This window comes from Triticum aestivum, chromosome 5D (assembly GCF_018294505.1).
Source record: "Triticum aestivum cultivar Chinese Spring chromosome 5D, IWGSC CS RefSeq v2.1, whole genome shotgun sequence".
Taxonomy (NCBI): Eukaryota; Viridiplantae; Streptophyta; class Magnoliopsida; order Poales; family Poaceae; genus Triticum; species Triticum aestivum.
This window is the reverse complement of record NC_057808.1, coordinates 422,991,649-423,008,047: the sequence shown is the minus strand read 5'-3', so window position 1 is coordinate 423,008,047 and position 16,399 is coordinate 422,991,649. Positions and strand designations below refer to the sequence as shown.

At 41.2% G+C, this 16,399-nt stretch overlaps 1 protein-coding gene across 2 annotated transcripts; it reads right to left on the bottom strand.

Annotated features, from left to right (window-relative positions):
* Nucleotides 1-1,375: 1,375 nt before the first annotated feature.
* Nucleotides 1,376-8,051, bottom strand: LOC123122307 (uncharacterized). Of its 2 annotated transcripts, none has more exons than XM_044542491.1 (17): nucleotides 7,969-8,051; nucleotides 7,614-7,707; nucleotides 7,412-7,489; nucleotides 7,196-7,314; nucleotides 6,830-7,093; nucleotides 6,550-6,686; nucleotides 5,872-5,939; nucleotides 5,670-5,780; nucleotides 5,451-5,581; nucleotides 5,104-5,373; nucleotides 4,828-4,964; nucleotides 4,241-4,319; nucleotides 2,674-2,949; nucleotides 2,336-2,466; nucleotides 1,912-1,953; nucleotides 1,770-1,814; nucleotides 1,376-1,679 (listed from the first exon to the last, which is right to left on the bottom strand). In XM_044542491.1, exons 2-17 carry the CDS (start codon nucleotides 7,687-7,689, stop codon nucleotides 1,628-1,630), a joined length of 2,016 nt encoding a protein of 671 aa, XP_044398426.1. In that variant the 5' UTR covers nucleotides 7,690-7,707; nucleotides 7,969-8,051; the 3' UTR covers nucleotides 1,376-1,627. The 2 variants fall into 2 exon arrangements, with proteins under 2 accessions (XP_044398426.1, XP_044398427.1); XM_044542492.1 differs by having other exon boundaries at nucleotides 7,412-7,486.
* Nucleotides 8,052-16,399: the final 8,348 nt, after the last annotated feature.

Here is a 16,399-nt window from a genome sequence, read left to right as displayed (position 1 = left end):
GGTTACAACGGAAGCAATATTCATGGGCCGCCGATTGCCATGTAAGCACTTTGCGTGATCGATCAATGCACAAATATCAACTAGATGGAAGTAATTGCCCCAGAAGAAAATTCTAATCTTTTTAAAGCATTGCTTTCAAAAACAAATTTTAAACATGCTAAGTGCTCTTTTATGGCACAATCAAAATAATTTTCTAGTCGCTTGAAGCATGTTTTTGTTTGCGTAGTAGACACAAATACGATCAACTTGATAGAAGCGGTCATCAGTTACCATGGACGCAATTTGTTTGGCTGATTGAAGCAAACAAGTTTCGAAACACTAACGCCCACACGTATGGGCGTTACCCAACTCGCCCACACGCCTCGATCATCATTCAGTGCCTTTTGCACGAATCTTGGCATGAAAAGGTTAATTTTGTGCGTCACGTAGGACGGGGCTGATGTGTGGGTGTTGAAGAGTTTGCCCACATGCTAGCACCACGCTGTTTGCCAGCTGCGCTGTGTGGACGAACTAGTTTCTGCCCACACAGCCAGTCACCTAGTTCATGCGCGTGTGGGCGAACTACTTTTCGCCCACACGACACTCCTACGTTGTGGATGGCAACTGCAATTAGACGAACGTGGCAACTAGGTAAACACACATGGCAACTGTGATTTTTTGCTAGACGGCAACTGCAGTTGCGCATACGTGGCAACCAGATAAACACACATGGCAACTATAGTTGGACCACACATGGCAACTAGGTAAACACACATGACAACTACTGTTTGACCATATGTGGCAAGTAGTTAATCACACACGGCAACTATGGTTGGACCACACGTGGCAACTAGGTAAACACACATGGCAACTACTGTTTGACCATGTGGCAAGTAGTTAATCACACACGGCAACTACGGTTTGATTACACGCGGCAACTACCATAAATTAGACATGGCAACTATAGTTAACCAAAACAGATAGAGTTGCCATGCTTTTACAACTACATTTGCCATCCCGGATAACTACATCTGCCAACCAGGATGGAAACTAAATCATCATCCTGTGGTGTACCTAATGTAGTAGCGCCAAGACGTGTGGGCATTTTTGCTTTGTGCCACACGCACGGGATGAAGATGAGTAGTACTTGTTGACGTGTGGCACGAAGCAGCCGCGCCCACACGTGTGGGCAATTCTATATCCGCCCACACACAGCCCGTGTGGGCTACCTCCTGTTCACATCATACACGGTGTGTGGACGCATGTCGAATACACCACGTGTGGCAATTATCGGCGTCCAACAAGTTCTAACATTACGGAAGGAATCTCCATTACCAAACAAATTCTAACTAGATGGAAGCCAAAAAAAATAGATGAAAGCAAAGTGCATTCCCCATGGAAAGACTTCATAGGCTCACGTGTACAATGCAGACCCGAAATAGTGACTGAAAACAAATGGTATGGAAGAAAGTCACAAGCAAAACACACAGCATTGCGCCCAATCAATTTGATATGCCCTGATTATTAGTAGTTGGTAGGAAACAAATTGATTGCATTTAGTGCAACGCATGCAAACTAACTAATGGGTCACACTTTTTAAGGAAGCAATCCCGCTTGAGGCTGTACTGCCGAATCTGATGGTCTGATCCTACAGGCAGACATCTCTAACACCAACAAGACGTGGCTTAGGCAACGGCCATCTGTCATGAGCAAAAAAGTTCAAGTCAATGAAGAAATCTATTTTAAACAATGTATAGATACATAATATTAACGTGTGTCAGGAAGAATACCTGTTTCCATCAGTATTTCTGTGTGTCCCGCCAGGCAACAACCATCTGTTGTTTATCAAACATTTCAAAAAGCATACGAGTTACTGAATAAATTTATTTGAAACAATATATTCATAGTTTCAAGGTGTGTAAGAAAGATTACCTGTTTTTGTCACCCTCCATAATAGTATCATCTGCACTAGCCCTGCAAGCACACCCAAAGAAAATTACCCCAAGAAACCGAGTAACTTTAAACCAATGACATATCAGCTTAATGCATTTAAAAAAACAGAGAAAGTAGGAGAAGGCAATAGCCATGAGGGCAAGGACAAGTACAGTATAAAGTATATGATAATAAGAGATAACACCAGAACACAACTATGAATTGATTTATCCAAATCATGCACCATTACATCACCACATCAGAGAATAGTAATACACTTTGGCACACTAAGTGCATACTGCATAGTACATACACATTGTTATATCAGCCCAAACCCAATAATGTTTAAGTGAAAATGATTGAACAATGTTCACAGGATAAATTTCCTAAAACGTATAAACTTCTTACTTAAGAAAAGGCATACCATCCTTTATTTATGTTCAACAAGAGGCGGCAAATAAGATCCCTCGGCAGGAACGGAGTTTCTTCCTCATCATAAAAGTCCATTCCAACAAAATTCCCATCTGTGTCAATAAGAGGGCCCCCGATCCCAGCCTAGCAAAACAACAATAACATCATACAATGATTAGACACATATCGTTTGATAGATGTAGTGATTTCTTATGTTAGTATTCCAATGCTAATAATTGTTTGCCGTGTTAAAAGTTGCTCCGTCCGTAAAGAAATATAAGGTGTTGATAGATGTAGTGAACTCTTATAATTCTTTACAGTGGGAGTACAGGGAAAGTCCACAAGAAATACCTTGGTGATTTTACAGGTGGACACACAAAGTTCTGTACAATCGAACTTGCTTTGTTTGCCAATCAACACCTTACCCTCGACAGCCATTAGTTTGCGATACGCAAAAAGACAACCTACAGCTATTACGTCCATAGATGAGGTAACTGGACGCCCACTGATTTGTATTGCATGAGGATCCCAGCATCCAGTAATGTCAACAAGAGCAACGTTATAATGTAAATTGTAACCCTTCAATATCCCTACAACTCGAAATTTATTTGGAAGGCAAACTTCAATCTGCAATGATAAGGTTATGTTAAACAGTATCCAAAATGAGGAGGCAAACATAATAATAACAATAATAATAGCAATTAGCAGTAACAACCCTCAAGGTATCATCAATCATGTGTGCATCACCCGGAACTCTAACCAAACTTGCCGAAGTCAGAATTGTTGTAGAACATGCATTGCACTCTATAAATACACCTGTGCAAGCAAAAAATTTTGCAAATCCTACAGAGATAGTTATTTCAGTTATCAATCAATGATCAATTAAAACATGAAACTGTAAAGACTATGTAACAGAGTCATCACCATTGAATGAAGCAAGTGAGACAACACTTCGATTCATTTCTGAAGCAAGACTTTTGCTTGATTCTGAAGCAAGTTGGAAAGCAGTTTTCTTCAGAAGAGAGCCATCACTTCCCTTCATTTCTAAAACAACACCTTTCCATGGATTATGCAAGATATCCTCGTCGAATGTATCTTCGAGACGATTAATGATATGGTTTTCTAGCATGATACACAAGTTAAAAATACTCGGTAAATAAACAGGGTTTTTCAAGTGTGCATGTGCAACATAAGGAACTACTCAGCAAAACGGGTGCAATGTACATTGGCTGCCAAGGGGTAACGGGTACACTTGTAGTTTCAATCTGTAATCCTAGACATATTAGACTAGATGGTGACGGTCCATCTTCCTTCCACGACACCTGCCCTCCACTAAAAAGTAACTTCCTGACTAGTGGGGTCATCAATCCACCATTTCCACATCTTGTTTTATTGTTTGCTAATTATGTCATATGAGTATTCCTCACAGTTTTGATGCTACTACGTTGTCTTGTTTTGCTAACTCCAAGTCAATTTTGTGGCAGCGGATTTGCAGAGACTGAAACTGATGTGCCACATGCATGATTACATTTATTTTTATGAGTTCCATACCAACAAGTGGGCATTCACCTAGTTTATCCAAAAAAAAATTGCTGCCTAATGCAAGGTGAGGACATAAGTGAACCATATGTTAGTACTAAACTACTAATTAGTCAGTATGTTTTTGCTATGTACAAACAGCTAGGTCGTTTATATCTCATAAAATTGGATGATGTCGTTCAGCTTGGCCATGTAGCCAATTAGAGCTGAGACCTTCGATTGGTCTTTTGCTTGGATTGTTAGACCTCCACACAAGGAGGAACCACTATTGAGACTTTGGGGTTCGACGTCTGTCTCAAAGGCACAGCCACGCCTCTTTGGTCCAGGGCTGCACCATGCTAGCCTTACAGCCAACATCCTATGAGATAATTTCGCTCACCTCCTCGAATATTGTAACATGGTGCTCCGCCATTGTTTTGAGGAATGCTCTTGTAGCATCATCAACCACGTCCTTAACACTGCAGCACAATGTGGAAAACTCACTGTGATAAATCGACCATACACAAAATGAGCTATAACAAGGCAAATATAGAACAAGAAGGGAGCAAAATAGTTGCAGATATTTCACAGCAGAGAAATTTAAGAAAATCTTAAACAATTTCTCCATTGGTCATCTTAAATCTAGGTTTACAGTGTAGCAGAAATATGTATTAGCGCCAGGATTGAAATAACAACCTTTAATCTAGTACAGTGCAACTGCAGCTTGTTGGGCTACAGGAAGAGATTGTCACAGATGCAGGGCAACAAGAGATGCCAAAAAACACATAAGTACAGAATAGCTAATGGGACACTTCTTAGGATTAAATTCATAAACCACGGAAGCTGCTGTTTGGCTTTGAGAATGATACACCTTACACAATGTCAAATAGAAATAGGGGAGGGAGATGCAGTATATGATGCAGTAAGAGAGAAGCATTGACAAGCCAAACATAGTGTGTGCTTCATCAATACTGAGAGTGCGCATACCTGACCATCCCGTTAACCCCCAAGAATCGAAGAATTGCAGCCCTTCGTACATAGGGGGTCTTTCTTTCTTTGGTACAGGAGCAGTTCATCCCAACGAAGTTGCCATCAAAATCAACAAGGGGGCCTCCAATCCCCACCTAGCACAAAATTGAGGATGAAGTTAAGCATGAAAAATGCAATTTATAATGCCTGATACTAAGAATATGCATCATCACAACAATGATAGAATGCAGATTAAGCAATACATGCACTATACAAACTAAAGCGCTAGCTCACCTTGTCGATCTGGCATGTGCTGAACATTGTCTGATCAGGTAGAGCACTTGGAGAGGCAAGATCTACTCCGCTTGTGTCCATTAATAGTCCTGAATTGAAATTGCGACATACAGCTGCTACCTTCCTATAAGGCTCAAACTGTATGTCACGGTCAAGACTGACATGTGTGGCATTAACACCAGCGACGTTGACAATGAAAAAATCAACATATATCTCAGGATCCGCTATCCACCCAGTGACAGTCTCATCATTCAGAAGGCGTACTTTAATCTGAAATGAGCACAAGTCAATGGCTGTACTGAATTAATGGTCATAATAGTCCAGGAAAGGAGTAGAGAAAAAGTTACCTTCAAATTTTTAGTGATCTTGCTTGCACGCCAAGTAAGTGGAATCAAATTTATTGATGTGAGGAAACTTGTAACACCAGGACATGAGCTTTCAATGCATATGCCAGTGCATTCGCGTAACTTGGTATCACCTGCAGAGGGAGAGTATACGTGCAAACTGAATAGCTGATCATCAGAAACAAGGTAACATGAGGAATTATTATCAGTATAATCACCAACCATGGAATGAGGCCAGCGCTGCAACACTCTTACTTAATCTGGCAAGTACCTGCTCACTCAAGGCACCTTTTCTGGATTCACTCAATCTCGCTATGGAGGTAGCGTCCAAACCTAGTTAATTGAGATAAAATCATGTGTGATATAGTTAGTAGAACGGTTCAAGTATGAATACTCAGGAAAAGGGAAGCAAAAATGGACTCACTTGGCCTAATTGCTTTCATCTCACTGTTGATTCTTGCTTGTGTAGCATCATCAACCCCTTCCTTAACACTGCAGCTCAACGTAGAAAACTCACCGTGATAAATCCACAAAGGCAAGATATTGCAGACCACATACACAAGATGAGCTATTAAACAAGAGCCAAATACTCCATTCCTAAATATGTCATTTTAGAGATTCCAATATACACTACATACAGAGCAAAATGAGTGAATCTACACTCTAAAATATGTCTATATACATCCATATGTAGTTTGTATTGAAATCTCTAAAAGGACTTGTATGAGAAACGGAGGAAGTAGGTGCAGGTATTTCACAGCAGAGAAATTTAAGAAAATCTTTATAAAAAATCCCCATGAGTCTTCTTAATTGTAAGTTCGAGCGTAGATAGCACAGGCATGGAAATAACAACCTTAATCTAGTAAAGTGCAGATCTAAACAATTTAAGAAACTAAAAATATGGGTACAAAAATAGCTAATGGGACAGTTTTTGGGATAAACTCGTAAACCTCAGACTGCTGTTTGGCTTTGAGAACGATACACCTTGCACACAAACTCAAATAAAGATAGGAGGGATATGTAGAATAGGATGCAGTAAGAGAGACGCATATAGTAAGCCAAAGAGAGAAGGGCAATTCATCAATACTGAAAGTGTACATACCTGACCATCCTGTGAAACACCAAGAATCGAAGAATTTGCTTCCTTCGCACGTAGGCAGTCTTCTCCATTTTGGTACGGGAGGAGTTCATCCCAACAAAGTTCCCATCAAAGTCAACAAGGGGACCTCCAATTCCCGCCTAGCACAAAAATGACAATGAAGTTACACAGAGAAAATGCAATTCATAATTGCCCGAAACTATAAATGCGTCAGTGCATACATACAATGACACATAGACACCATCATACAGTTGGTTATTTGAACTGTACAAAAGCAGCTAACCTTGTGGATCCAGCACGTGCTTACGATTGTCTCACTGGTTGGGGAAGCAAGATTTAGTCCGCTTGTGACTGTTAAAAATCCAGAACTGAAACAGCGGCATACAGCTGCTGCCTTCGTATGAGGCTCAAACTGTATGTCACGGTCAAGACTTGTGGCATCAACTCTAGACACCTCCTTGATGTTGACAATGAAAAAATCAACATATATCCCAGGATCCTCAATCCACCCAGTGACAATCTGATCATTTGGAAGGCGTACTTTAATCTGAAATGGGTGCAAGGTGAATTAATGATTTTACAAGTGCAGCATGTATATATTGGCATATATTAATAATGCAGCAAAGGAGCAGAGAAAATAGTTAATTACCGTCAAACTTGCAGGCCAAGTAGGTGGAACCAACCGTCTCGATGTCAGGATTGTAGCTTCGGAATCTGAACACGAGGTTTCAATGCATATGCCTGTGCATTCGCGTAACTTGGTGTCACCTACGTACAGAGAGAGAGTCGCACGGGTAGACTGAATAGCTGGTCACTAGGAAAAAGGCAATATGAGCAAGTATTAACGGTAAGTATAATCACCAACCATCAAATGAAGCGAGCGACACAACACTCCTCCGCAATCTTGAAACCACTTGCTCACTGAGTTCACTCAAGGCTCCTGCTAATGAGAGACCATTCAAAGCTAGTTAATTGAAATAAAATCATATGTGGTAGAGCTAACATAACCGCAGTTTTTATTATTATGAATGTGTGGCTGCAGGAAAAGGGAAACAGCATGTTCTCACTTGGTCTAGTTGCTCTTTTGTAAGGGCGTTGTTGCTCTTCATCGCCTCTCATCAGCCGTCGCTTGTTTTTCGTCATTGATCTTTCCAAGCCAGCCTGAACAGCAAGGAACAAAATTCAACTAACACTGATTGATCTGCTCAAAGAAATAGTGGATCGATATGGTTGCTAAATAAACGGAGGGCTATCCATATACAATAGATCGACACAAAAAAAAAACCTAGAAACGGGGCCGGAATCGCTCTAGGAAACTGGGCGGGTTGAAGAATCCAAATACAACCAAGGAAGAAAGATATTGAATTAGATCTCGGACAATCCAATCAACCAAAAATTCCACCGGAGGTGGAGAAGGTATACCTTCGAAACAAGCTGACCGGCCGCCGCTGGATTCGTCGACGGAAGGACCTCTGCAGAATCCAGCAGAATCCCGGAGAATCCAGCAGAAGGACCTCTGCGGCCCGATAGATCAGTTTTTGCTTTCGTTGGGCCGCGTGGGCCGCTAGCGCGTGGGCCACATTTATTTTCATTGGGTCGCGTGAGCTGAGTTGTAACAGCCCAAGACCAAGACCTCCACTATTTTGTGATATGTTTAGGAATATCCTACTCGTATTTGAAAGTATTCTGGGTCGAACTGTCGAGGCGCCGCACACCCCTCGACCCGATTTGGGCCGGCTTTTTTATTACCTCTCATTGCCCCCCTTCCTCCCTCGTGCGACTCTTTCGTCGCTCCACAGAGAAGCTTTCCTCCCTCATGTCGGAATCCCCCTTCCTCCCTCGTGCAACACTGATGTCTGCAAGTCAAACAGGGTGGTGTAGCACTTCCGCAGAAGTATCCTAATGAGTAATCATCCCAACAAAGACCGGAGGAGAGTATTTATAGGTAACTTTTCTGTTACACACAACGTGTCACAGTTCTTATGTGAAGTAACTGTTGGAGCTTCTGCAAATATCATTACTATCCTAAATCACGAATAAACCAGTTTGACAAATATAAAGAGAATTGTAATAACAACTAAGAGAGCTAATAAAAGTAAATAGCATGAATAAAAGCTACGTTTGTGTTTCCTGCAATGAAGAGATTAGGTGCGGAGATATTTCAGCTCATGGTAAGAGTTTATAAAGTGTGCTAGTGCGACGGTAATACCATTTACCTCGTATTGTACTCATAGCATTTGATATAAGGGTTCTGTAGACAGTTCTCCCTAAGATAACGAAACTCCTCCTCTAGGGATTATATCTCATTCTCTAGTCTTGCTTCTTGGTTGCCACAGAGTGGTCATGTCCACAATTAATGTCCTTAGACCGGAACCAGATATTAAGTTCAATGGATCACCATTATCTCATATTGTCTTCGGTCCTCCTAGATATCTCCACCTATCACGTCAGAGGTCACAGATTTTCTAAACAATATGTGTTACCCTGTGTAGGTCTTGAAATCATGTTGCCTCGGCCCTTAAATTAAACAACACGCATAGAGTTCACCACAACATAACAATGTACTAAGTAGATCATACTACTATGAATGCAAATGACGACATATAGATTAGGCACAAATTAATCTTACCACTCACCTACTTCTCCCACACCTAGGAGGAATTACTCATGCATCATAAGAGGGGAATCAATCACCAAAAAGATAGATCCAATGAAAACCATATCGATAATACCATGAAGGTCCATAATAAGATGAAATGGATAATTCAAATAGTCTTGATCTCCAAACGAGATTGAGTAATATTACAATTGTTCTCCATATTGGAATTCCTCTTACAATAATGAAAGGGGTGATCATGGTGATGGAGATGAAAGAACCAAAGACTAAGAAGATCTTCGAAAGTTCTTCAGATCCTCCCTCCTTTTGTTCTGGTGGTGTGGCGGGGCTAGGGTTCTCCTCTTCCCTCGGGCCCTTTCCGAAAGTTGCTTGTATAGACGTGGTGAAGCTTATGGCAGTCCATAGGACCGCCCATGCGAGCGCTTGCGGTCATATGGAACACCGTCTTTTACTCTGGTTCGTCAGATGACTTCAGTTTCTTCACGAAAGTTGCTCCATTTGGCTTGATTTGCAGCAATCTTCCTTTTTTCCTTCCATAGATGATATTTCCTGCCAAACATTGATGAAGTGGATTTTCTTCTCTTTTGAGGGATTAGTCTTAGGAATATCCGAAGAGTAATAAGAATTCAAGTGAAACCGAGCAAAAATCACTACTAAAACATCACAAATTCTCAAGCCATCAACTCTCCCAAGCTTAGAAAGTGCTCATCCTCAAACAAAAAAGAAATCAAGAGAGTGAACGGGAGCTTGATTGAATAGAAAGAAGTTTTATCGGCTCGAGAGGATACATCATATCCATCTTCTCTTATCATGCAATATCATTCAAGAGAGTATTGGCAATTGAATAACTGCACTTAAGCTCGTTGCCTATCCATGTGTAGTCTCTTATCACTAGTTATAATTTCTCAAACCAATTTTTCTTGCTAACCAAGTGTTTAGGCAAGCGAGAGCATTTATCTTTAGATGGACATTTCAATTCAAACTCATTATTCAAAAGCATCAGGGAGTTTAGAATGTAAAGACAACAGAGAACTCAAAATTTTCATTGACCACCACTAATACCTCCTAGTCATGGCTTCCAAACACTTCTCTTTATCGCTACTCCTTGGAACTTCAATTCTTTGGAACTCCTTGGAACAAACAAGAAGCAGTTGGTTCCGTTGTGGCTTAATTTTGTGCACTATGGATCAGAATGGGTTTTCTCTTTCGAGCTCAGTGATCAGTGCTCTTATTTACCACATACACACTCTCTTTGATAAGGTCGATCATCTACCACTCAATCTCCAAGTTCGTGACGATGTCGCAGTTACGCGAATTATCTCAACATATTGTTGGGGAACGTAGTAATTTCAAAAAAAATTCCTACGCACACGCAAGATCATGGTGATGCATAACAACGAGAGGGGAGAGTGTTGTCTACGTACCCTCGTAGACCGTAAGCGGAAGCGTTATGACAACGCGGTTGATGTAGTCGTATGTCTTCACGGCCCGACCGATCCTAGTACCGAACGTACGACACCTCCGCGATCTGCACACATTCAGCTCAGCGATGTCCCACGAACTCACGATCTAGTAGAGTGTCGAGGGAGAGTTCCATCAGCACGACGGCATGATAACGGTCATGATGAAGTTACCGGCGCAGGGCTTCGCCTAAGCACTACGACGATATGACCGAGGTGGATTATGGTGGAGGGGGGCACCGCACACGGCTAAGAGATCAATGATCAATTGTTGTGTCTCCATGGGGTGCCCCCCTTCCCGTATATAAAGGAGTGGAGGAGGGGGAGAGGGTCGGCCTCCTAGGCGCGCCCCAAGGGGAGTCCTACTCCTACCGGGAGTAGGATTCCCCCCTTCCCTAGTTGGACTAGGAGAGAAGGAAGGGGGAGAGAGGGAGGAAGGAAAGGGGGGCGCCGCCCCCTCCTAGTCCAATTCAGACCAGAGGGAGAGGGGGCGCGCAGCCTGCCCTGGTCTCCTCTCTCTCTCTCCACTATGGCCCATTAAGGCCCATACACTTACCGGGGGGTTCCAGTAACCTCCCGGTACTCCGGTAAATTCCCGAATTCACCCAGAACCTTTCCGATGTCCAAATATAGGCTTCCAATATATCGATCTTTATGTCTCGACCATTTCGAGACTCCTCGTCATGTCCGTGATCATATCCGGGACTCCGAACTACCTTCGGTACATCAAAACACATAAACTCATAATACCGATCGTCACCGAACATTAAGCGTGCAGACCCTATGGGTTCGAGAACTATGTAGACATGACCGAGACACATCTCCGGTCAATAACCAATAACGGAAATTGGATGCTCATATTGGCTCCTACATATTCTACGAAGATCTTTATCGGTCAAACCGCATAACAACATACGTTGTTCCCTTTGTCATCGGTATGTTACTTGCCCGAGATTCGATCGTCGGTATCACCATACCTAGTTCAATCTCGTTACCGGCAAGTCTCTTTACTCGTTCTGTAATGCATCATCCCGTAACTAACTCATTAGTCACATTGCTTGCAAGGCTTATAGTGATGTGCATTACCGAGAGGGCCCCGAGATACCTCTCCGTCAATCAAAGTGACAAATCCTAATTTCGATCTATGCCAACTCAACAAACACCATTGGAGACACCCGTAGAGCACCTTTATAATCACCCAGTTACGTTGTGACGTTTGGTAGCACACAAAGTGTTCCTCCTGTATTCGGGAGTTGCATAATCTCATAGTCATAGGAACATGTATAAGTCATGAAGAAAGTAATAGCAACATACTAAACGATCAAGTGCTAAGCTAACGGAATGGGTCAAGTCAATCACATCATTCTCTAATGATGTGATCCCGTTAATCAAATGACAACTCATGTCTATGGCTAGGAAACTTAACCATCTTTGATTCAACGAGCTAGTTAAGTAGAGGCATACTAGTGACACTCTGTTTGTCTATGTATTCACACATGTACTAAGTTTCCGGTTAATACATTCTAGCATGAATAATAAACATTTATCATGATATAAGGAAATATAAATAACAACTTTATTATTGCCTCTAGGGCATATTTCCTTCAGTCTCCCATTTGCACTAGAGTCAATAATCTAGTTCACATCGCTATGTGATTTAACACCAATAGTTCACATCATCATGTGACCAATACCCAAAGGGTTTACTAGAGTCAATAATCTAGTTCACATCGCCATGTGATTTAACACTAATAGTTCACATCATCATGTGACCAATACCCAAAGGGTTTACTAGAGTCAATAATCTAGCTCACATCGCCATGTGATTAACACCCAAAGAGTACTAAGGTGTGATCATGTTTTGCTTGTGAGAGATGTTTAGTCAATGGGTCTGCCACATTTAGATCCGTATGTATTTTGCAAATTTCTATGTCTACAATGCTCTGCACGGAGCTACTCTAGCTAATTGCTCCCACTTTTAATATGTATCCGGATTGTGACTTAGAGTCATCCGGATCGGTGTCAAAGCTTGCATCGACGTAACTCTTTACGACGAACTCTTTATCACCTGCATAATCGAGAAATATTTCCTTATTCCACTAAGGATAATTTTGACCGCTGTCTAGTGATCTACTCCTAGACCACTATTGTACTCCTTTGCCAAACTCAGGGTAGGGTATACAATAAGTCTGGTACACAGCATGGCATACTTTATAGAACCTATGGCTGAGGCATAGGGAATGACTTTCATTATCTCTCTATCTTCTGCCATGGATAGGCTTTGAGTCTTACTCAACTTCACACCTTTCAACACATGCAAGAACTCCTTCTTTGACTGTTCCATTTTGAACTACTTCAAAATCTTGTCAAGGTATGTACTTATTGAAAAATCTTATCAAGCATCTTGATTTATCTCTACAGATCTTGATGCTCAATATGTAAGCAGCTTCATTGAGGTCTTTCTTTGAAAAACTCCTTTCAAACACTCCTTTATGCTTTCTAGAAAATTCTACATCATTTCCGATCAACAATATGTCATTCACATATACTTATCAGAAAGGTTGTAGTGCTCCCACTCACTTTCTTGTAAATACAGGCTTCACCGCAAGTCTGTATAAAACCATATGCTTTGATCAACTTATCAAAGCGTATATTCCAACTCCGAGATACTTGCACCAGTCCATAGATGGATCGCTGGAGCTTGCACACTCTGTTAGCATCTTTAGGATCGACAAAACCTTCTGGTTGCATCATATACAACTCTTCTTTAATAAATCCATTAAGGAATGTAGTTTTGACATCCATTTGCCAGATTTCATAAAATGCGGCAATTGCTAACATGATTCGGACAGACTTTTAAGCATCGATACAAGTGAGAAAATCTCATTGTAGTCAACACCTTGAACTTGTCGAAAACATTTTTGCGACAATTCGAGCTTTGTAGATAGTAACACTACTATCAGCGTCCGTCTTCCTCTCGAAGATCCATTTATTTTCTATGGCTTGCCGATCATTGGGCAAGTCCACCAAAGTCCACACTTTGTTCTCATGCATGGATCCCATCTCAGATTTCATGGCCTCAAGCCATTTCGCGGAATCTGGGCTCATCATCGCTTCCTCATAGTTCGTAGGTTCGTCATGGTCAAGTAACATGACCTCCAGAACAGGATTACCGTACTACTCTGGTGCGGATCTTACTCTGGTTGACCTACGAGGTTCCGTAGTAACTTGGTCTGAAGTTTCATGATCATTATCATTAGCTTCCTCACTAATTGGTGTAGGAATCACTGGAACTGATTTCTATGATGTACTACTTTTCAATAAGGGAGCATGTACAGTTACCTCATCAAGTTCTACTTTCCTCCCACTCACTTCTTTCGAGAGAAACTCCTTCTCTAGAAAGGATCCATTCTTAGCAACAAATGTCTTGCCTTCGGATCTGTGATAGAAGGTGTACCCAACAGTTTCTTTTGGGTATTCTATGAAGACGCATTTCTTCAATTTGGGTTCGTGCTTATCAGGTTGAAACTTTTTCACATAAGCATCGCAACCCTAAACTTCAAGAAACGACAACTTAGGTTTCTTACTAAACCACAGTTCATACGGTGTCGTCTCAACAGATTTAGATGGTGCCCTATTTAACGTGAATGCAGCTGTCTCTAATGCATAACCCCAAAACGATAGTGATAAACCGGTAAGAGACATCATAGATCGCACCATATTTAATAAAGTACGACCAGGTGGCATGAGTTTGTGAAACTATTCCACATTGTTTTAATTGAAGGCCAAAATCGTAACTCAAATATTCACCTCTGCGATCAGATCGTAGAAACTTTATTTTCTTGTTACAATGATTCTCTACTTCACTCTGAAAATCTTTAAACTTTTCAAGTGTTTCAGACTTGTGTTTCATCAAGTAGATATACACATATCTGCTCAAATCATCTGTGAAGGTCAGAAAACAATGATACCCGCCGTGAGCCTCAACACTCATTGGACTGCATACATCGGTATGTATTATTTCCAATAAGTCAGTGGCTCGCTCCATTGTTCCGGAGAACAGAGTCTTAGTCATCTTGCCCATGAGGCATGGTTCGCAAGCATCAAGTGATTCATAATCAAGTGACTCCAAAAGTCCATCCACATGGAGTTTCTTCATGCGCTTTACACCAATATGACCTGAACGGCAGTGCCACAAGTATGTTGCACTATCATTATCAACTTTGCATCTTTTGGCATCAATATTATGAATATGTGTATCACTACGATCGAGATTCAATAAACCATTTATATTAAGTGTATGACCATAGAAGGTTTTATTCATGTAAACAGAACAACAATTATTCTTTGACTTAAATGAATAACCGTATTGCAATAAACATGATCCAATCATATTCATGCTTAACACAAACACCAAATAACATTTATTTTAGGTTCAACACTAATCTCGAAGGTAAAGGGAGTGTGCGATGGTGATCTTATCAACCTTGGAATCACTTCCAACACTCATCGTCACCTCGCCCTTAACTAGTTTCTGTTTATTTTGCAACTCCCGTTTCGAGTTACTACTCTTAGCAACTGAATTAGTATCAAATACCGAGGGGTTGCTATAAACACTAGTAAAGTACACATCAATAACATGTATATCAAATATACCTTTGTTCACTTTGCCATCCTTCTTACCCGCCAAGTATCTAGGGGCAGTTCCACTTCCAGTGATCATTTCCTTTGCAGTAGAAGCACTCAGTTTCAGGCTTGGGTCTAGCTTTGGGCTTCTTCATGGGAGTGACAACTTGTTTGTCGTTCTTCTTGAAGTTCCCTTTCTATTCCTTTGCCCTTTTCTTGAAACTAGTGGTCTTGTTAACCATCAACACTTGATGCTCTTTTCTTGATTTCTACCTTTGCCGATTTCAGCATCGCGAAGAGCTCGGGAATTACTTTCGTCATCCCTTGCATATTATAGTTCATCACGAAGTTCTAGTAACTTGGTGATAGTGACTAGAGAACTTTGTCAATCACTATCTTATCTGGAAGATTAACTCCCACTTGATTCAAGCAATTGTAGTACCTAGACAATCTGAGCACATGCTCACTGGTTGAGCTATTCTCCTCCATCTTGTAGGCAAAGTACTGTCAAAGGTCTCACACCTCTCGACATGGGCATGAGTGTGAAATACCAATTTCAAGTCTTGGAACATCTTATATGCTCCGTGGCGTTCAAAACATTTTTGAAGTCCCGGTTCTAAGCCATAAAGCATGGTGCACTAAACTATCAAGTAGTCATCATACCGAGCTTTGTCAAACGTTCATAACGTCTGAATCTGCTCCTGCAATAGGTCTGTCACCTAGTGGTGCATCAAGGACATAATTCTTCTGTGCGGCAATGAGGATAATCCTCAGATCATGGACCAAGTCCGCGTCATTGCTACTATCATCTTTCAACTTAGTTTTCTCTAGGAACATATCAAAAAATAAACGGGGAGCTACATCGCGAGCAATTGATCTACACCATAGATATGCAAATACTATCAGGACTAAGTTCATGATAAATTTAAGTTCAATTAATCATATTACTTAAGAACTCCCACTTAGATAGACATCCCTCGAGTCATCTAAATGATCACGTGATCCATATCAACTAAACCATGTCCGATCATCACGTGAGATGGAGTAGTTTTCAATGGTGAACATCACTATGTTGATCATATCTACTATATGATTCACGTTCGATATTTCGGTCTCTAGTGTTCCGAGGCCATACCTGCATATGCTAGGC